General features: G+C 35.5%; 2 protein-coding genes across 2 annotated transcripts; one reads left to right on the top strand and one right to left on the bottom strand.

Moving 5' to 3' along the window:
* The first annotated feature begins 988 nt into the window (after positions 1–988).
* Positions 989–4,519, top strand: LOC116025756 (DEAD-box ATP-dependent RNA helicase 22). The gene is made up of 8 exons (XM_031267087.1): positions 989–1,331; positions 1,800–2,087; positions 2,230–2,352; positions 2,459–2,895; positions 2,997–3,321; positions 3,420–3,572; positions 3,871–3,922; positions 4,064–4,519. The coding sequence occupies exons 1-8, from the start codon at positions 1,065–1,067 to the stop codon at positions 4,114–4,116; spliced, it is 1,698 nt and encodes a 565-aa protein (XP_031122947.1). The 5' UTR covers positions 989–1,064; the 3' UTR covers positions 4,117–4,519.
* A 256-nt stretch (positions 4,520–4,775) lies between these two features.
* Positions 4,776–6,816, bottom strand: LOC116025757 (snakin-2-like). The gene is made up of 5 exons (XM_031267089.1): positions 6,399–6,816; positions 5,721–6,176; positions 5,578–5,619; positions 5,454–5,493; positions 4,776–5,071 (listed from the first exon to the last, which is right to left on the bottom strand). Exons 2-5 carry the CDS (start codon positions 5,778–5,780, stop codon positions 4,887–4,889), a joined length of 327 nt encoding a protein of 108 aa, XP_031122949.1. The 5' UTR covers positions 5,781–6,176; positions 6,399–6,816; the 3' UTR covers positions 4,776–4,886.
* Positions 6,817–11,422: the final 4,606 nt, after the last annotated feature.

Genomic DNA, 11,422 nt, shown 5'->3' with positions numbered 1-11,422 from the left:
GGAAAAAATTTTTTTTTTTTTTTTTTTTTTTTTTTTTTTTTTATATAAATAACATGGAAATACATTAAAGAAATCGAAATCAATTACATAATTTTCATTGCCCCACTGAATTTTCAATGTAGAATATGTGTCTCACTATTATCATTAATTTACCACTTGCATTATATATCTTCATTCACACAGATAAAATTATTTGGATATGTTCTTAAGCCTTTCTAAAAATAAAGCCTTTCCAGCATAATATGATATCCTCATGTAATAAAAAATGGGACAAATAATACCAAAAAGGCTTTATTTTCAAAAATGCTTAAGGACCTATTCAAGAACCAAACTTGCTAATAAAACTGTATCTCAATGCAGATACCATTGAAACCATTTTGCAGCCTATACCATTTTAAGATATTTTAGAGAGAAATAAGAGATTTGTATGCTTTTGCAAACACTTAGAAACATCATTATTTATAGTAATTTTTGTAACTGTTTTGAGGAAAAATAGATGAATAATAGTCACAAGATTGCTATGATTATTTTTACTTAAAACTAAAGCTACATAAAATAGAGAAGGAATAGGTCATGTATTCTAAACGGTCCGCCTTCTCCGGCAAACGAGAATGCCGACCAATTGGTTGCCTTCTCCAGCGATTAGAGAAGCCAACCAATTGATTGCTTTCTCTGGCGATTTGGTCGCCTTCCTCCAAACGAAACCGGCGACCGTCTAATTATGGCCGAAAAATGTTAAAAGGGTCGCTGAAACTTTAGGTAACCTGTAATTATAAGTTACCAATCGATTTTATGGGCTTCAATACATCCAAATAACATATTCATGAATTTAATTATAACTTTTAAAAATTTAAGAAATTAATTGACTTTTTGAGTAAAAATCAGAGTCTATTTGACCATTTTCATATTTTCAATTTGGTAAACTACGCATAAAGATTAATGACTAAAGTGAGATAAGCGGTAAACTTTGAGGACTAGGGTGCAATTTCCTCGTAAAACCCCAATTAAAACCCCAGCTCGTTTTATCGCCATAGCTTTCCGGCCCGAAAGCTTCTGAGCTAACGATGAGTTTTCAGCACTCCTTTTCGGTGCTTAGGCTATGCACGCTCTCACCTTCTACGCCTAAGCTTCTATCATTCAGAACTTGTAGCATCGCAAAGCTGCAGTTGTTTAGGATAAGAGCATTTGGAACAGCCTCCGTCGCCGCCGAGAAGAATGGCGGCGACACCTTCTTCGCCGAGGATAACGTTTCCTGGACGTCGCTCGGCGTTTCGGAACGCCTGTCCCGATCGCTCTCCAGTATTGGCCTTCATAGGCCCTCTCTGGTTCAGGTGCTCAACTTATTTTGCGCAAAATCCGCATTTCTGTAATTACTTTCGCATTTTAGATTGTGTAACTTGTATGCTGATGGTGAATATTGTAATTTTACATGTGCATCTTGTAATGCCTGATTGTTGAACTTGTAATGCCTGATATCAGCTAAAGGATTGCTGTGATTGATGTGATGATTAGAGATTGAATTTTTGTATTAGTTGCGAACAAATTAAACTTAATGTATGATGTTTGTATTTGTATTGGTATATTGTACCATCTTTATCCATCGTATTGTTTAAATTCGGTAGTGTAGGTACTACATGAAATTCTTGTGTGATGCAAGTGAGAATTTTTGTTTAGAATCAGCTGTTCAGTTCTATGTCAATGTTCAATTCTAGATTTATTCTACCTATTTGGATCATGCTTGGACTTCATTTGATTACCTTGCTTAAAACAAGTATTTCATATTGCAAGTCTGATTACAGGCTGCTTGCATACCAAGTATACTTTCTGGAGCTGATGTGGTGGTTGCTGCAGAGACTGGTAGTGGCAAAACCCATGGGTACCTGGTTCCCTTGATTGATAAGGTATGCCAAAGTTCTGGTATATCGGGGGAAGGTGTTGTTGGCCGGGAAGCAAACAAGTCCCGCCAACTTTCTCTTGTTCTCTGTCCAAATGTCATGTTGTGTGAGCAAGTGGTTCGAATGGCTAATTGTCTTCGTAATGATGGTGGCGAACCTGTCCTCAGGGTTGCTGCTGTTTGTGGCCGACAGGTACTGATATTATCAAAATCATCCTTAACGGTCATGTGGTGAACTAAATGGCTAGTCATTCTTGCATAGCATCTTGCTCTTTTGATTGGCATCTCTTTTTACCATATGAACTGTTCCTTAAGGACTAAACTTTACCCCGCAGACATGGCCAGTGAAAGAACCAGATATAATGGTGTCAACACCAGCTGCAATTTTGAATTATCTTTCTACAATTGAAGCTGAGGATCATGGCCGATCTGACTTTATACGTTGTGTGAAACATGTGGTAAATTTTTCTTCCAATAGAAATGCATCATCACTCGCCTATTCGGCTTATTTCAAATTCATCAGGCCTGAATATTAACTATTATTTTATTATAAATAAACACCAGGTTTTTGATGAGGCAGACATGCTCCTTTGTGGCAGTTTCCAAAACCAAGTTATTCGGCTCTTGAATATGCTTCGTTTTGATGAAAAGCAGTTGTCCCGCTTAAGAAATTCTGAAGCTGAGATAGTGACGGGCTCAATTCCTGATTCTCCTCTCGGTTCTGATCAGGAGGACAACAGGGACCTACTAGCAGATTTCAGCAAAGAAGTAGATGATACTGAAGATGATGCTTGTGTAATGGACTCAGAAGTTGATAGCAAGGTTGCAAAGAGAACAGATTGGCGAAGAGTGAGAAAAACATACAAGCGAAGTAAGCAGTACATTTTTGTTGCAGCCACGCTTCCTGTGAATGGAAAGAAAACTGCTGGAGCGGTGTTAAAACGGATGTTTCCTGACGCAAGCTGGGTCAGTGGAAACTACCTCCATTGCCACAACCCAAGGTGCTCGTTTTTTTTATTTTTTATTTTTTATTTTTTGGGTTTCTTGAGTTGCATGCTGATCAAATATTACAATGGTTACTAACATGGCTTCTGTGCCACAGGTTGGAGCAGAAGTGGATTGAAGTTACAATTGACACTCAGGTGGACGCTTTAATAAGTGCTGTGAGAAATGGAATCCAGTCCGCATTAAATGATGGGTCTGGAATACTTCGAACAATGGTGTTTGCAAACACTGTTGATGCAGTGGAAGCTGTTGCTAAAGTCTTGACGGGAGCTGGGATTGAATGTTTCTGCTACCACAGTAATAGCTCGTTGGAGGAGCGAACAAAAAATTTAATCAGTTTCCAGCAGGAAGGGGGCGTTTTTGTGTGCACCGATGCTGCTGCACGTGGTCTTGATGTCCCAAATGTTTCACATGTTATTCAGGTTTGTTGTATTAATAATTTCTTATGTATCGGTGCCATCACAAAAAGTGCAGTGTGATATTGCGAAATCTAATTATGTTATCTTTTATTTCATTATAGGCGGAATTCGCTACATCTGCTGTAGATTTTTTGCATAGGGTTGGCCGTACAGCAAGAGCAGGTCAACCTGGGCTTGTTACAAGTCTGTATAATGAATCGAACAGGGATCTCGTTGCCACTGTTCGTCTAGCTGAAAAGCGGGGTCAACCTGTGGTAAGTTCCAGCACCTTTGGATTGTTCCAGGCTCTGAACCTTCTTATCGTGTTTTATCCTTCCATTGAAAACGATGATACTTGTTCTTTATTCTAGTGTTTATACGCCATATTTCTCTAGCTTGTCCCCGATGATGCCTAGAGTGCAGTTTTACCATTTGGCAGTTGTTTCTTCTTTTGTTCCTGATTAAAGTTTTTTCGGATCATCTCTGTTTTATAGCGGTCTAATATAATAGATTCAAGAAATCTTTAATATGTAACTGATTCTTCCCCTCCCCGCTCCTCTGATATGGCTGCAGGAGAAGGCATTTAGTCGAAAGAGGAGCTTCCGAAACAAGCTCAAGAAGAGAGGTAATGGCTAACAACGCCTCTTATTACACTCCTTAACAACAGCATCCCGAACATGTTTCAGGATTATGATAAATGCTACATAAATATTGTGCTTAGGATAATGCGTTTACAATTTCTTCCTAAACTACCATACTATGACAGGTTTTAGCAACATGAATGATGTAGAATCCGTCGAAGAGAATGTTCTTGCATAGTTGCATGATATATATATCGCAATATGCGTGGATAAATCTGTATTTCCTTGTCGAGGGAATTCTTTGCCATTGCTAGAGGTACAGAGAATTACAGGCTCTTTTGACAAGCTGGGCTGTGAAGAAGAAGAGATGGAGGTTTCTTGGAGCAGAGTTGAAGAAAAGTCTTCTGGGAGTGCAAGTAAGGCTCTAACACTGCTCTTTTCCAAGCCTTTCATTTGTGCCATTTTCTTTCTAGAATCGACAGGAAATTAATCAAAAAAAATATTTGTAATTTTTTATTCAAAGTAAACTGTTTTTTAACTATGAAACTGTATTTTATGTTGTAAAAATTTCCTTGTTATTGTAAAAAGGATAATAACCAAAACAATATATCTTCTTTTTACTCAATAAGATTTGTTGTGTTTATCTAGTGTAATTTAGTCTAAATTTATTTAGTGTTTTTGTTTTACCTTTTCTTCGATATAGAAAAAAAAATTGTTAAACGAGAACTCATTGAATGGTTCGTCTGATCTTAGGAAAGAAAACTTGTGGTCTGATGTCATCACTATATATATTAGTGATGATTATATATATTAGAATATTATGAGCTCAACAAAACTAAGAGCATATATATATATATATATATATATATATGTATACACATATATAGACACACATAGTACTTAGACGAAAGTAATTTGCTTTATTTAAGGGACAGTAGTGGAGTCCTAATAACAAAGGGTAGGGGGTTGGTTGTAGGACAGGGGCAAAGTTGGGAGGTGGAGTAAAATTCAAGGGCATTTGAGCCTGTTGCCATGGGTGGTCATGTCAGTGTAGCATTTGCCACAGGCTTCTCTGTTGCCAGAAGTGCCAGGTGGAACACATTTGCATCTCACACAGCAAGTTCCACACGCTCTGGTGCATACATTTGGCCTTGAATGCACACTGCACCTGTTCTTGCACAATCCCCCACAGTCTGCAATAAATCATCGATTAGTTCTATTCTGCGGGATGTATAAAATATATCCAAAGTTATATGTATGGGTCAAATAGAACCCAAGGATTAATCTTATATATTCTTATTAAATAATGTCATATTAGCTAATATAGTTAGCTTATTAATCAATTTTAATTTTAGTTTGTTTAATTACTATTAGTTTGATGTTAGCTCATCAATAAATTTTAAATTTTAGTTTGTTTGATTACTATTGTTTATTTGATTTGAATAAATAGCTAATATGAATATTTTATAATAAACAATAAGTTTCTCAAATCTCAAACGAGACCTAACTCCGAGTCTCGATTCAGCTAGCTAGATTAGTCTCTCATTTTACTAGATACAAGAACAAAAGATGTACCTACGAAAGGCAAGAGCCTTCTGTTGGGACCTTTCACCACCTGAAAGATTGAAGGTTAAGAGAATGAGTGACCCATCATCAACTGGTTCACCTCAAGAAGAAAGCTAAGGAGAAGAAGACAGACCTGATGAGTTTGGTGGTCTTCAAGTTCAACATCCGACAAAACCTGCCCAACCAAACAACTCTTAGGTTAGTCAAACAAACTCAACACACAACATACTATGTATTTCTACCGATGATAATGTTAGTCTGTACTGTGTACATTACCTGCTGAGAAAGGCAGCAGAAGAGGAAGAAAGATAGCAGGAGCAGCAAGCGTGGAGACATTATTATTGTTTTCCTATATATGTTTCTTTCTGCTTATATTCTTGGAACTCTATCTATCTGGGTTTAATTTTCACTTCCCTGGCCTGCTTACAATTTATACTCGTGCTGGTACCAAGACTGCCCCGGCACGAGTTTGCATGCAAGCCATGCAAAGATTTTACGCCACGCTCCATCTCCCATCCTTGACGTGTTAATTTATTCATTAAATAATACATAAAATGGTGGATAGGATAATACATACATATTTGCCAGCTAAGGAGGAGTTGGATGATAAATGAAGTTTGGTAGATGAGTCGTGGCATGCTCTTGTTTTGACACGTCACTCAAAATTTCTGACCACCTTATTAATCTCTTCTCCACTGCACAACTGGCCACCACCCGCACTGCTCACCCAACCTGGACAACACAATCGGTTCAGGAAATAAAGTATGTGAAAATAATTATGCATTTACTGAGTTTTAAGACTCGTTTATACTTTATATATATATATATATATATATATATATATATATATATATATATATATATATCTTGTGTCAGTACTTTACTTTTTAATTGGACCAGTCCTGTGAATAAAGATTAATTTAAGAATTGTACATGCTTAAAGATGTTTCTTACCATTGAACAGTATAATTCCTTTATTGCTAAGGTTTGGAGTCTAGGCCAAAGGTGCACCCAGCCATACCTATCTCTCCAGGTTAAACACAGTCCTGCCACGTAAGCAAACTGCTGACTCATGTAGGATTGCTGGCTCACTGTGAGCTGGAGGCTACTCAGAATCCCCATTGCTTTCATGCCTATCCATATGCTCACCTCCTCATCACACCTACCCAAAAATAAGCTTCGAGTTGCGCGCCACTTCGAACTCGAGATATTTATAAATACACACTTATATTTAAAAATTGTGATAGGTGTTAGAGATTGAGTGTTATCGTTTATTATCAACCAAACGACTGGTTTTCTCGTCACCCAAAAAGAGTATTATCATTTGTTTAAATCGAGCATTGTGGATACTTTGATCATGCCAAAACCCTTGCATTTGTGCCTTCCAACATTTTTCTAAATTTCAGCATTATTGGCCAACTTCTATGACATGCATGTGAGGTTTCCAAGGTCACAACTAGTGTTGTGATTAATGAGGTGTATACACATAGATTCAATGGAAGAAGTAAATGACTGCTATTTGATTTAGTGTAAAATAAGTAGCTGCTATTTGATGAAACTTATAGAATCATAAGAAAGTTAACCAATTTATGTTATTTATAGTTGACTGGTTCAAAACAAAAAAGGCCAATAAACATTTCTCATAGCCAGTTGAATTTGAAATCTTTTGATTACAAAGTCAATTGTCCGACCAACCCTAGTAAATATGCATGCTAAAAATTGGAATCTTTTGATTACCATTCATACCAACAATTATACCTAGTAGCAAAGACACAAAAATCTTCATTTCCTTATATATTAGTTAGCGACACGTTCCAATGACAAAACGTTAAACTTGATCCTTTACTCCTCTCCCACCATAAGTCTAAACAATGAATTTTCAAGTAGCATATCCAACCATATATGCTATTTCGTATCTTTAAATTAAATAATATAAAGGCTCAGTATAATTTGCCCAGCACTTTTTCCGATGTTTTTCCGGCTACAAAAATGGTACTTTGTGCATTTGTTGTTGTTCTTTAGAAACATAATGGCCTATATTGCCCCTTCCGATGCCTGTTCTTAGACGTTGATCACCGAAAAATCTTAAAAGTCTTCATAAACATCCATTAAGTCAACAACTGCTCCTCCACTTATTCATTATTTTATATGTAATTAGTGGGACATTTTGTTTGTTTCCACTTAAAAGATAGCAAAAGTGGAGCTCTTTCCAAAAGATGAAAGCAATTCTTTACTTACTCCCCCACTTATTCCATATTCTACGTAATTAGTGGGGAAGTTTTGTTTGTTTCCCCTTAAAAGCTGGCAAAATTAGAGGATTAGGAATATTATGCGCTTAAAGAATTATTTGGTTGTAGCTTTAAGGATTGCACTGCCCCAAATTCGCAGAAACCAAAACGATTTTTACAGCTACAAAGAATCAGGCATTACAGTGGAAAATCCTTTGTTGCAGCTGTTTAGATAAGAAAATCGTCGTTGTTGCCCAGCTGGAGAAATTTGTAGTGGCCTCAGCCGGGAATAATTTGGACTGAGGAAGTTGAAAACGAAGCTGCTGTACCGGAGTCGAAGGTAGACTAGTAGCACACAACGTCGTCGTTTGTTGTAATTCTTCGTCGGATGTCAACGCCGTTAAAATAGGGGATAGCTAGCGCCATCATCAACCACAATACAAGCTCTTTTCCTTCGGGGATGGTTTCCTCTCGGCTACGCGATGCTGCGACCAAGTGATGCGCAATTATGTGAAACTCCAAAATCTCGCCACGATACGCATAAATACTGAAACAAAGTAAATATTTAATTTATGTGCTTGTCATCTAATTTAGGACTCATGCTGGACTAAAACGGCGTGTTAGAGTTAAACAGTTTTTCGGTCCCATTTTGTGTTCATATTTTATTTGGTTTTATCAAATTTCATATTCAATTCAAGTGCTTGACTGAACAGTTGGATTGGTCCCCTCAGTCTTTACGACGACCAGCAGCAGACTGATGGAACTCCCCTCAGTCTTTACGACGACCAGCAGCAGACTGATGGAACTTGGCGAAGTCTTTACGACGACCAGCAGCAGACTGATGGAACTTGGCGACGGTGAATTTTTTCCCCAGTGATCTACTCTTCAGGCGGCGATCACTGGAGAAAGCATCTTTATATTTTCCTCTCCTTCATTCATCTTCCACTTCTTGGGTCTCGCGACCAACGACATAGTGGACGGCGACTGGAACGCTGATCGGAAATATTTACCGGCAAAATCAGAGGTTGACTTCTCCAGGTTTAGTACAGATTCTCCTCTTACTTCTCAAAAGTTTTCTGGATGGCTGCATATTGAAAATGTTTTTTTAAAAGTAGCAATTCATACTTTAGTAGTTTTAATTTATTGGCATTTGCGTTTTTCCAGACGGTGGTAAACTCAAATTCATTGCGGAGTCCTAGATCATAATTAATAATTGGATCGCAGTTCAAATCATATCTCGAGAATTAATAATAGTTAAATGATAATGTATTAATTATGGTAGTGGTTAGTGAGTCATTAATCATTATCCTTGTTCAGACCACCCTTCCTCCTTCCCCTTTAGTTCTATATATCCGTGTGTATTAGAGGATGGAAATGAGAGAAAGTAATTAAGGTGTGTTTGGAAAGTAGGAAAATGGTTTCTAGAAAATGGTTTCTGGAAATGAGTCATTTTTCAAAAATATTTTCCTTTCTTGTGTTTGGCTGCAGAACAAAAATTGTGTTGGTGTGTTTGGTTCATTTTCCAGAAAATGGGTAGGAAAATGAACAGAATTATATAACTGAATATTTTAATTAATTTGTTTAAATATAACAACATTTATAACAATATACAATCCAAAAATAAAAAATCACAAAAAATCACAACAAAATAATATCTATCTCATAAAAAAATAAAAAATAAAATAATAAATAAAAGTGGCCGACTGGTTTCAGATGTCAAATAAAAAAAAATAAAACTCATAATATCTATCTCATAATAAAAAAATAAATTATTACTCAAAAAAAAAAGTTGAAGATGTCAAGAAGATGGGATGAAGATGAAGAAGTTAAAAAGCATTTAGGAGGCCTAGGGAGATGCAAGAAGCAAAGGAGAAGGAAGAAGCAAACTTTGGAAAATGACTTCCCTCAAAAAAAGGCAAATTATTGCATGGACCATGATCCACACAGCTGTGCTGACCAAAAATAAAAAGTAATTATTTTTATACTGAAGGTATATTATTTTTGTATTGTAGGTACATTAGAACTAAGCATACAAATTTACCAATTCAAATATGCATTCTAAGATTCTAATAAAATTGATAAAAGAAAAGGAAACCGTTATTGAAAAAGATATAGTACAAACTCTAAAAGCATATAAACTCAAAAAAGCATATAATATAGACTATGAAAGCCAGTCAATCCCAAAAAATCATAAATTCAAGATTTAAGTCTTTGACAATTAATAGTATATTAAAAATCCATAAATTCGTAAAACAAAAAAAATTTAAGTCAATTTATTTTATATTTTTTTTTTCATAATTTAAGATTTTCACACTATATTTATGAAGAAACAATCTTCAAAGCCACATCGGTTTTAAGATTGAAAGGAAAAACTGTATCCGTATATCCATTCTTCTAATAGATCGCGACAGAAAATAGTACGAGAGTACTGTAAATAAATCAATACATCAATAATAATAACAAAACATAATTGGCAAGTAACAATTTAAAAATAAAAATATATTCCAAATATAAATGATAAATCCGGAAATAAAAATATGTAAATGGAAATAGAAAGATCCAAATCGCGCGTATAACACATTTTCCTTAAAACCGATTCGCTACCTACCATGTTGCTAGGAGCGTTGTAGTGTCGATCTCCCAAGATAAAATGATTAACAATAATATAGTTGAACACTCAACAATATTATTTTTAGCGAAGTAGAACAAGGAGTCAAGGATTGAACAAAAGGTTTGTATCTCCTCAACATTCAACTATCTTGGATTATTCAAACAAAACTTGTAAATTAATCCAAATAGTAATACAAATAGAAGGGATTCACTACCTTGAATTATTCAACCATAGCTTGTGAATTAATCCAAGTAATAATAAAAAGAAAGAAATTTGAACAAGAGATTTCCACTTATTTCTCTCTTCTCTGCCGAAAATGAAGAGAAAACCATTTGTTTCTCTTCTTTCATTTCCCACGGCAGCTTCTCTCTTTCTCTTCGTTAATCCCCTCTATCTCTCATCTCTTTCCTTATTTCTTCTTCTAACATAACCCATATAGATAAATATGATGATTCTAGCTAGCAAGAAAACAATAGAATAAGACAAAAAAAATTGAATGGAGTTAAGCTTTGGATATGGTGATCCGGCGTGGGAAGAACTCAAGGAAAGAGGGAGACAAAACATTCCCCATTCCAACAATTCCATCTTTCCATCGAAAATATAATAAATATAATATAATAATAATAATAATAATATAAAAAAATAATAATACTAATAATAATAATATATAATAATAAATATATTTTCACATTTTCACATTTTTTTTACCTACAATTAAAACCTAACATTTAACAACCACAATAAGACAATAAAGCCTATGCACAGAATAACGACAAGATTATCATTAATCATATGTTAAAAAAAATTACGATTAATCACAACAAATCAACCGTCAACAATAAGCAAATCATATTCAATCACAACAATATTCAGAACCAAATCATAACTTCATTTTGAGAGATCAAATCATAAAATCATCTCCATTAACAATAATAAAAGAAAAAGAAAATATTAATTAAACAAAATTAAATGTGTCAACTAGAGCAATAATACTTAGTCGCGTAGAGGTTTAGAGGCAGTAGAGTACTCACTGAGCAGGCTGGTCGCTTCGTGGTCTCACGGAGCAGGACTGGTAGAGGACTCGTTTTTCGTCCGTTGTGAGATTCGCTGGACTGGTAGAGGACTCTGCGTCTGTGAGA

The sequence above is a fragment of the Ipomoea triloba genome, chromosome 7 (genome assembly GCF_003576645.1).
Source record: "Ipomoea triloba cultivar NCNSP0323 chromosome 7, ASM357664v1".
Classification (NCBI taxonomy): domain Eukaryota; kingdom Viridiplantae; phylum Streptophyta; class Magnoliopsida; order Solanales; family Convolvulaceae; genus Ipomoea; species Ipomoea triloba.
Note: the sequence above shows the minus strand (reverse complement) of the source record. Positions and strands in the feature narration are given on the sequence as shown.

Excerpts from the sequence above, each read along its gene's own strand:
- LOC116025756 (XM_031267087.1), top strand. The coding sequence starts at position 1,065 with ATGAGTTTTCAGCACTCCTTTTCGGTGCTTAGGCTATGCACGCTCTCA. Across the intron at positions 2,353-2,458 it reads TACGTTGTGTGAAACATGTG|GTTTTTGATGAGGCAGACAT; the intron begins GTAAATTTTTCT and ends AATAAACACCAG. Across the intron at positions 3,923-4,063 it reads AAACAAGCTCAAGAAGAGAG|GTTTTAGCAACATGAATGAT; the intron begins GTAATGGCTAAC and ends ATACTATGACAG.
- LOC116025757 (XM_031267089.1), bottom strand. The coding sequence starts at position 5,780 with ATGTCTCCACGCTTGCTGCTCCTGCTATCTTTCTTCCTCTTCTGCTGC. Across the intron at positions 5,494-5,577 it reads AAGACCACCAAACTCATCAG|GTGGTGAAAGGTCCCAACAG; the intron begins GTCTGTCTTCTT and ends TCAATCTTTCAG. Across the intron at positions 5,072-5,453 it reads AAGGCTCTTGCCTTTCGTAG|ACTGTGGGGGATTGTGCAAG; the intron begins GTACATCTTTTG and ends GATTTATTGCAG.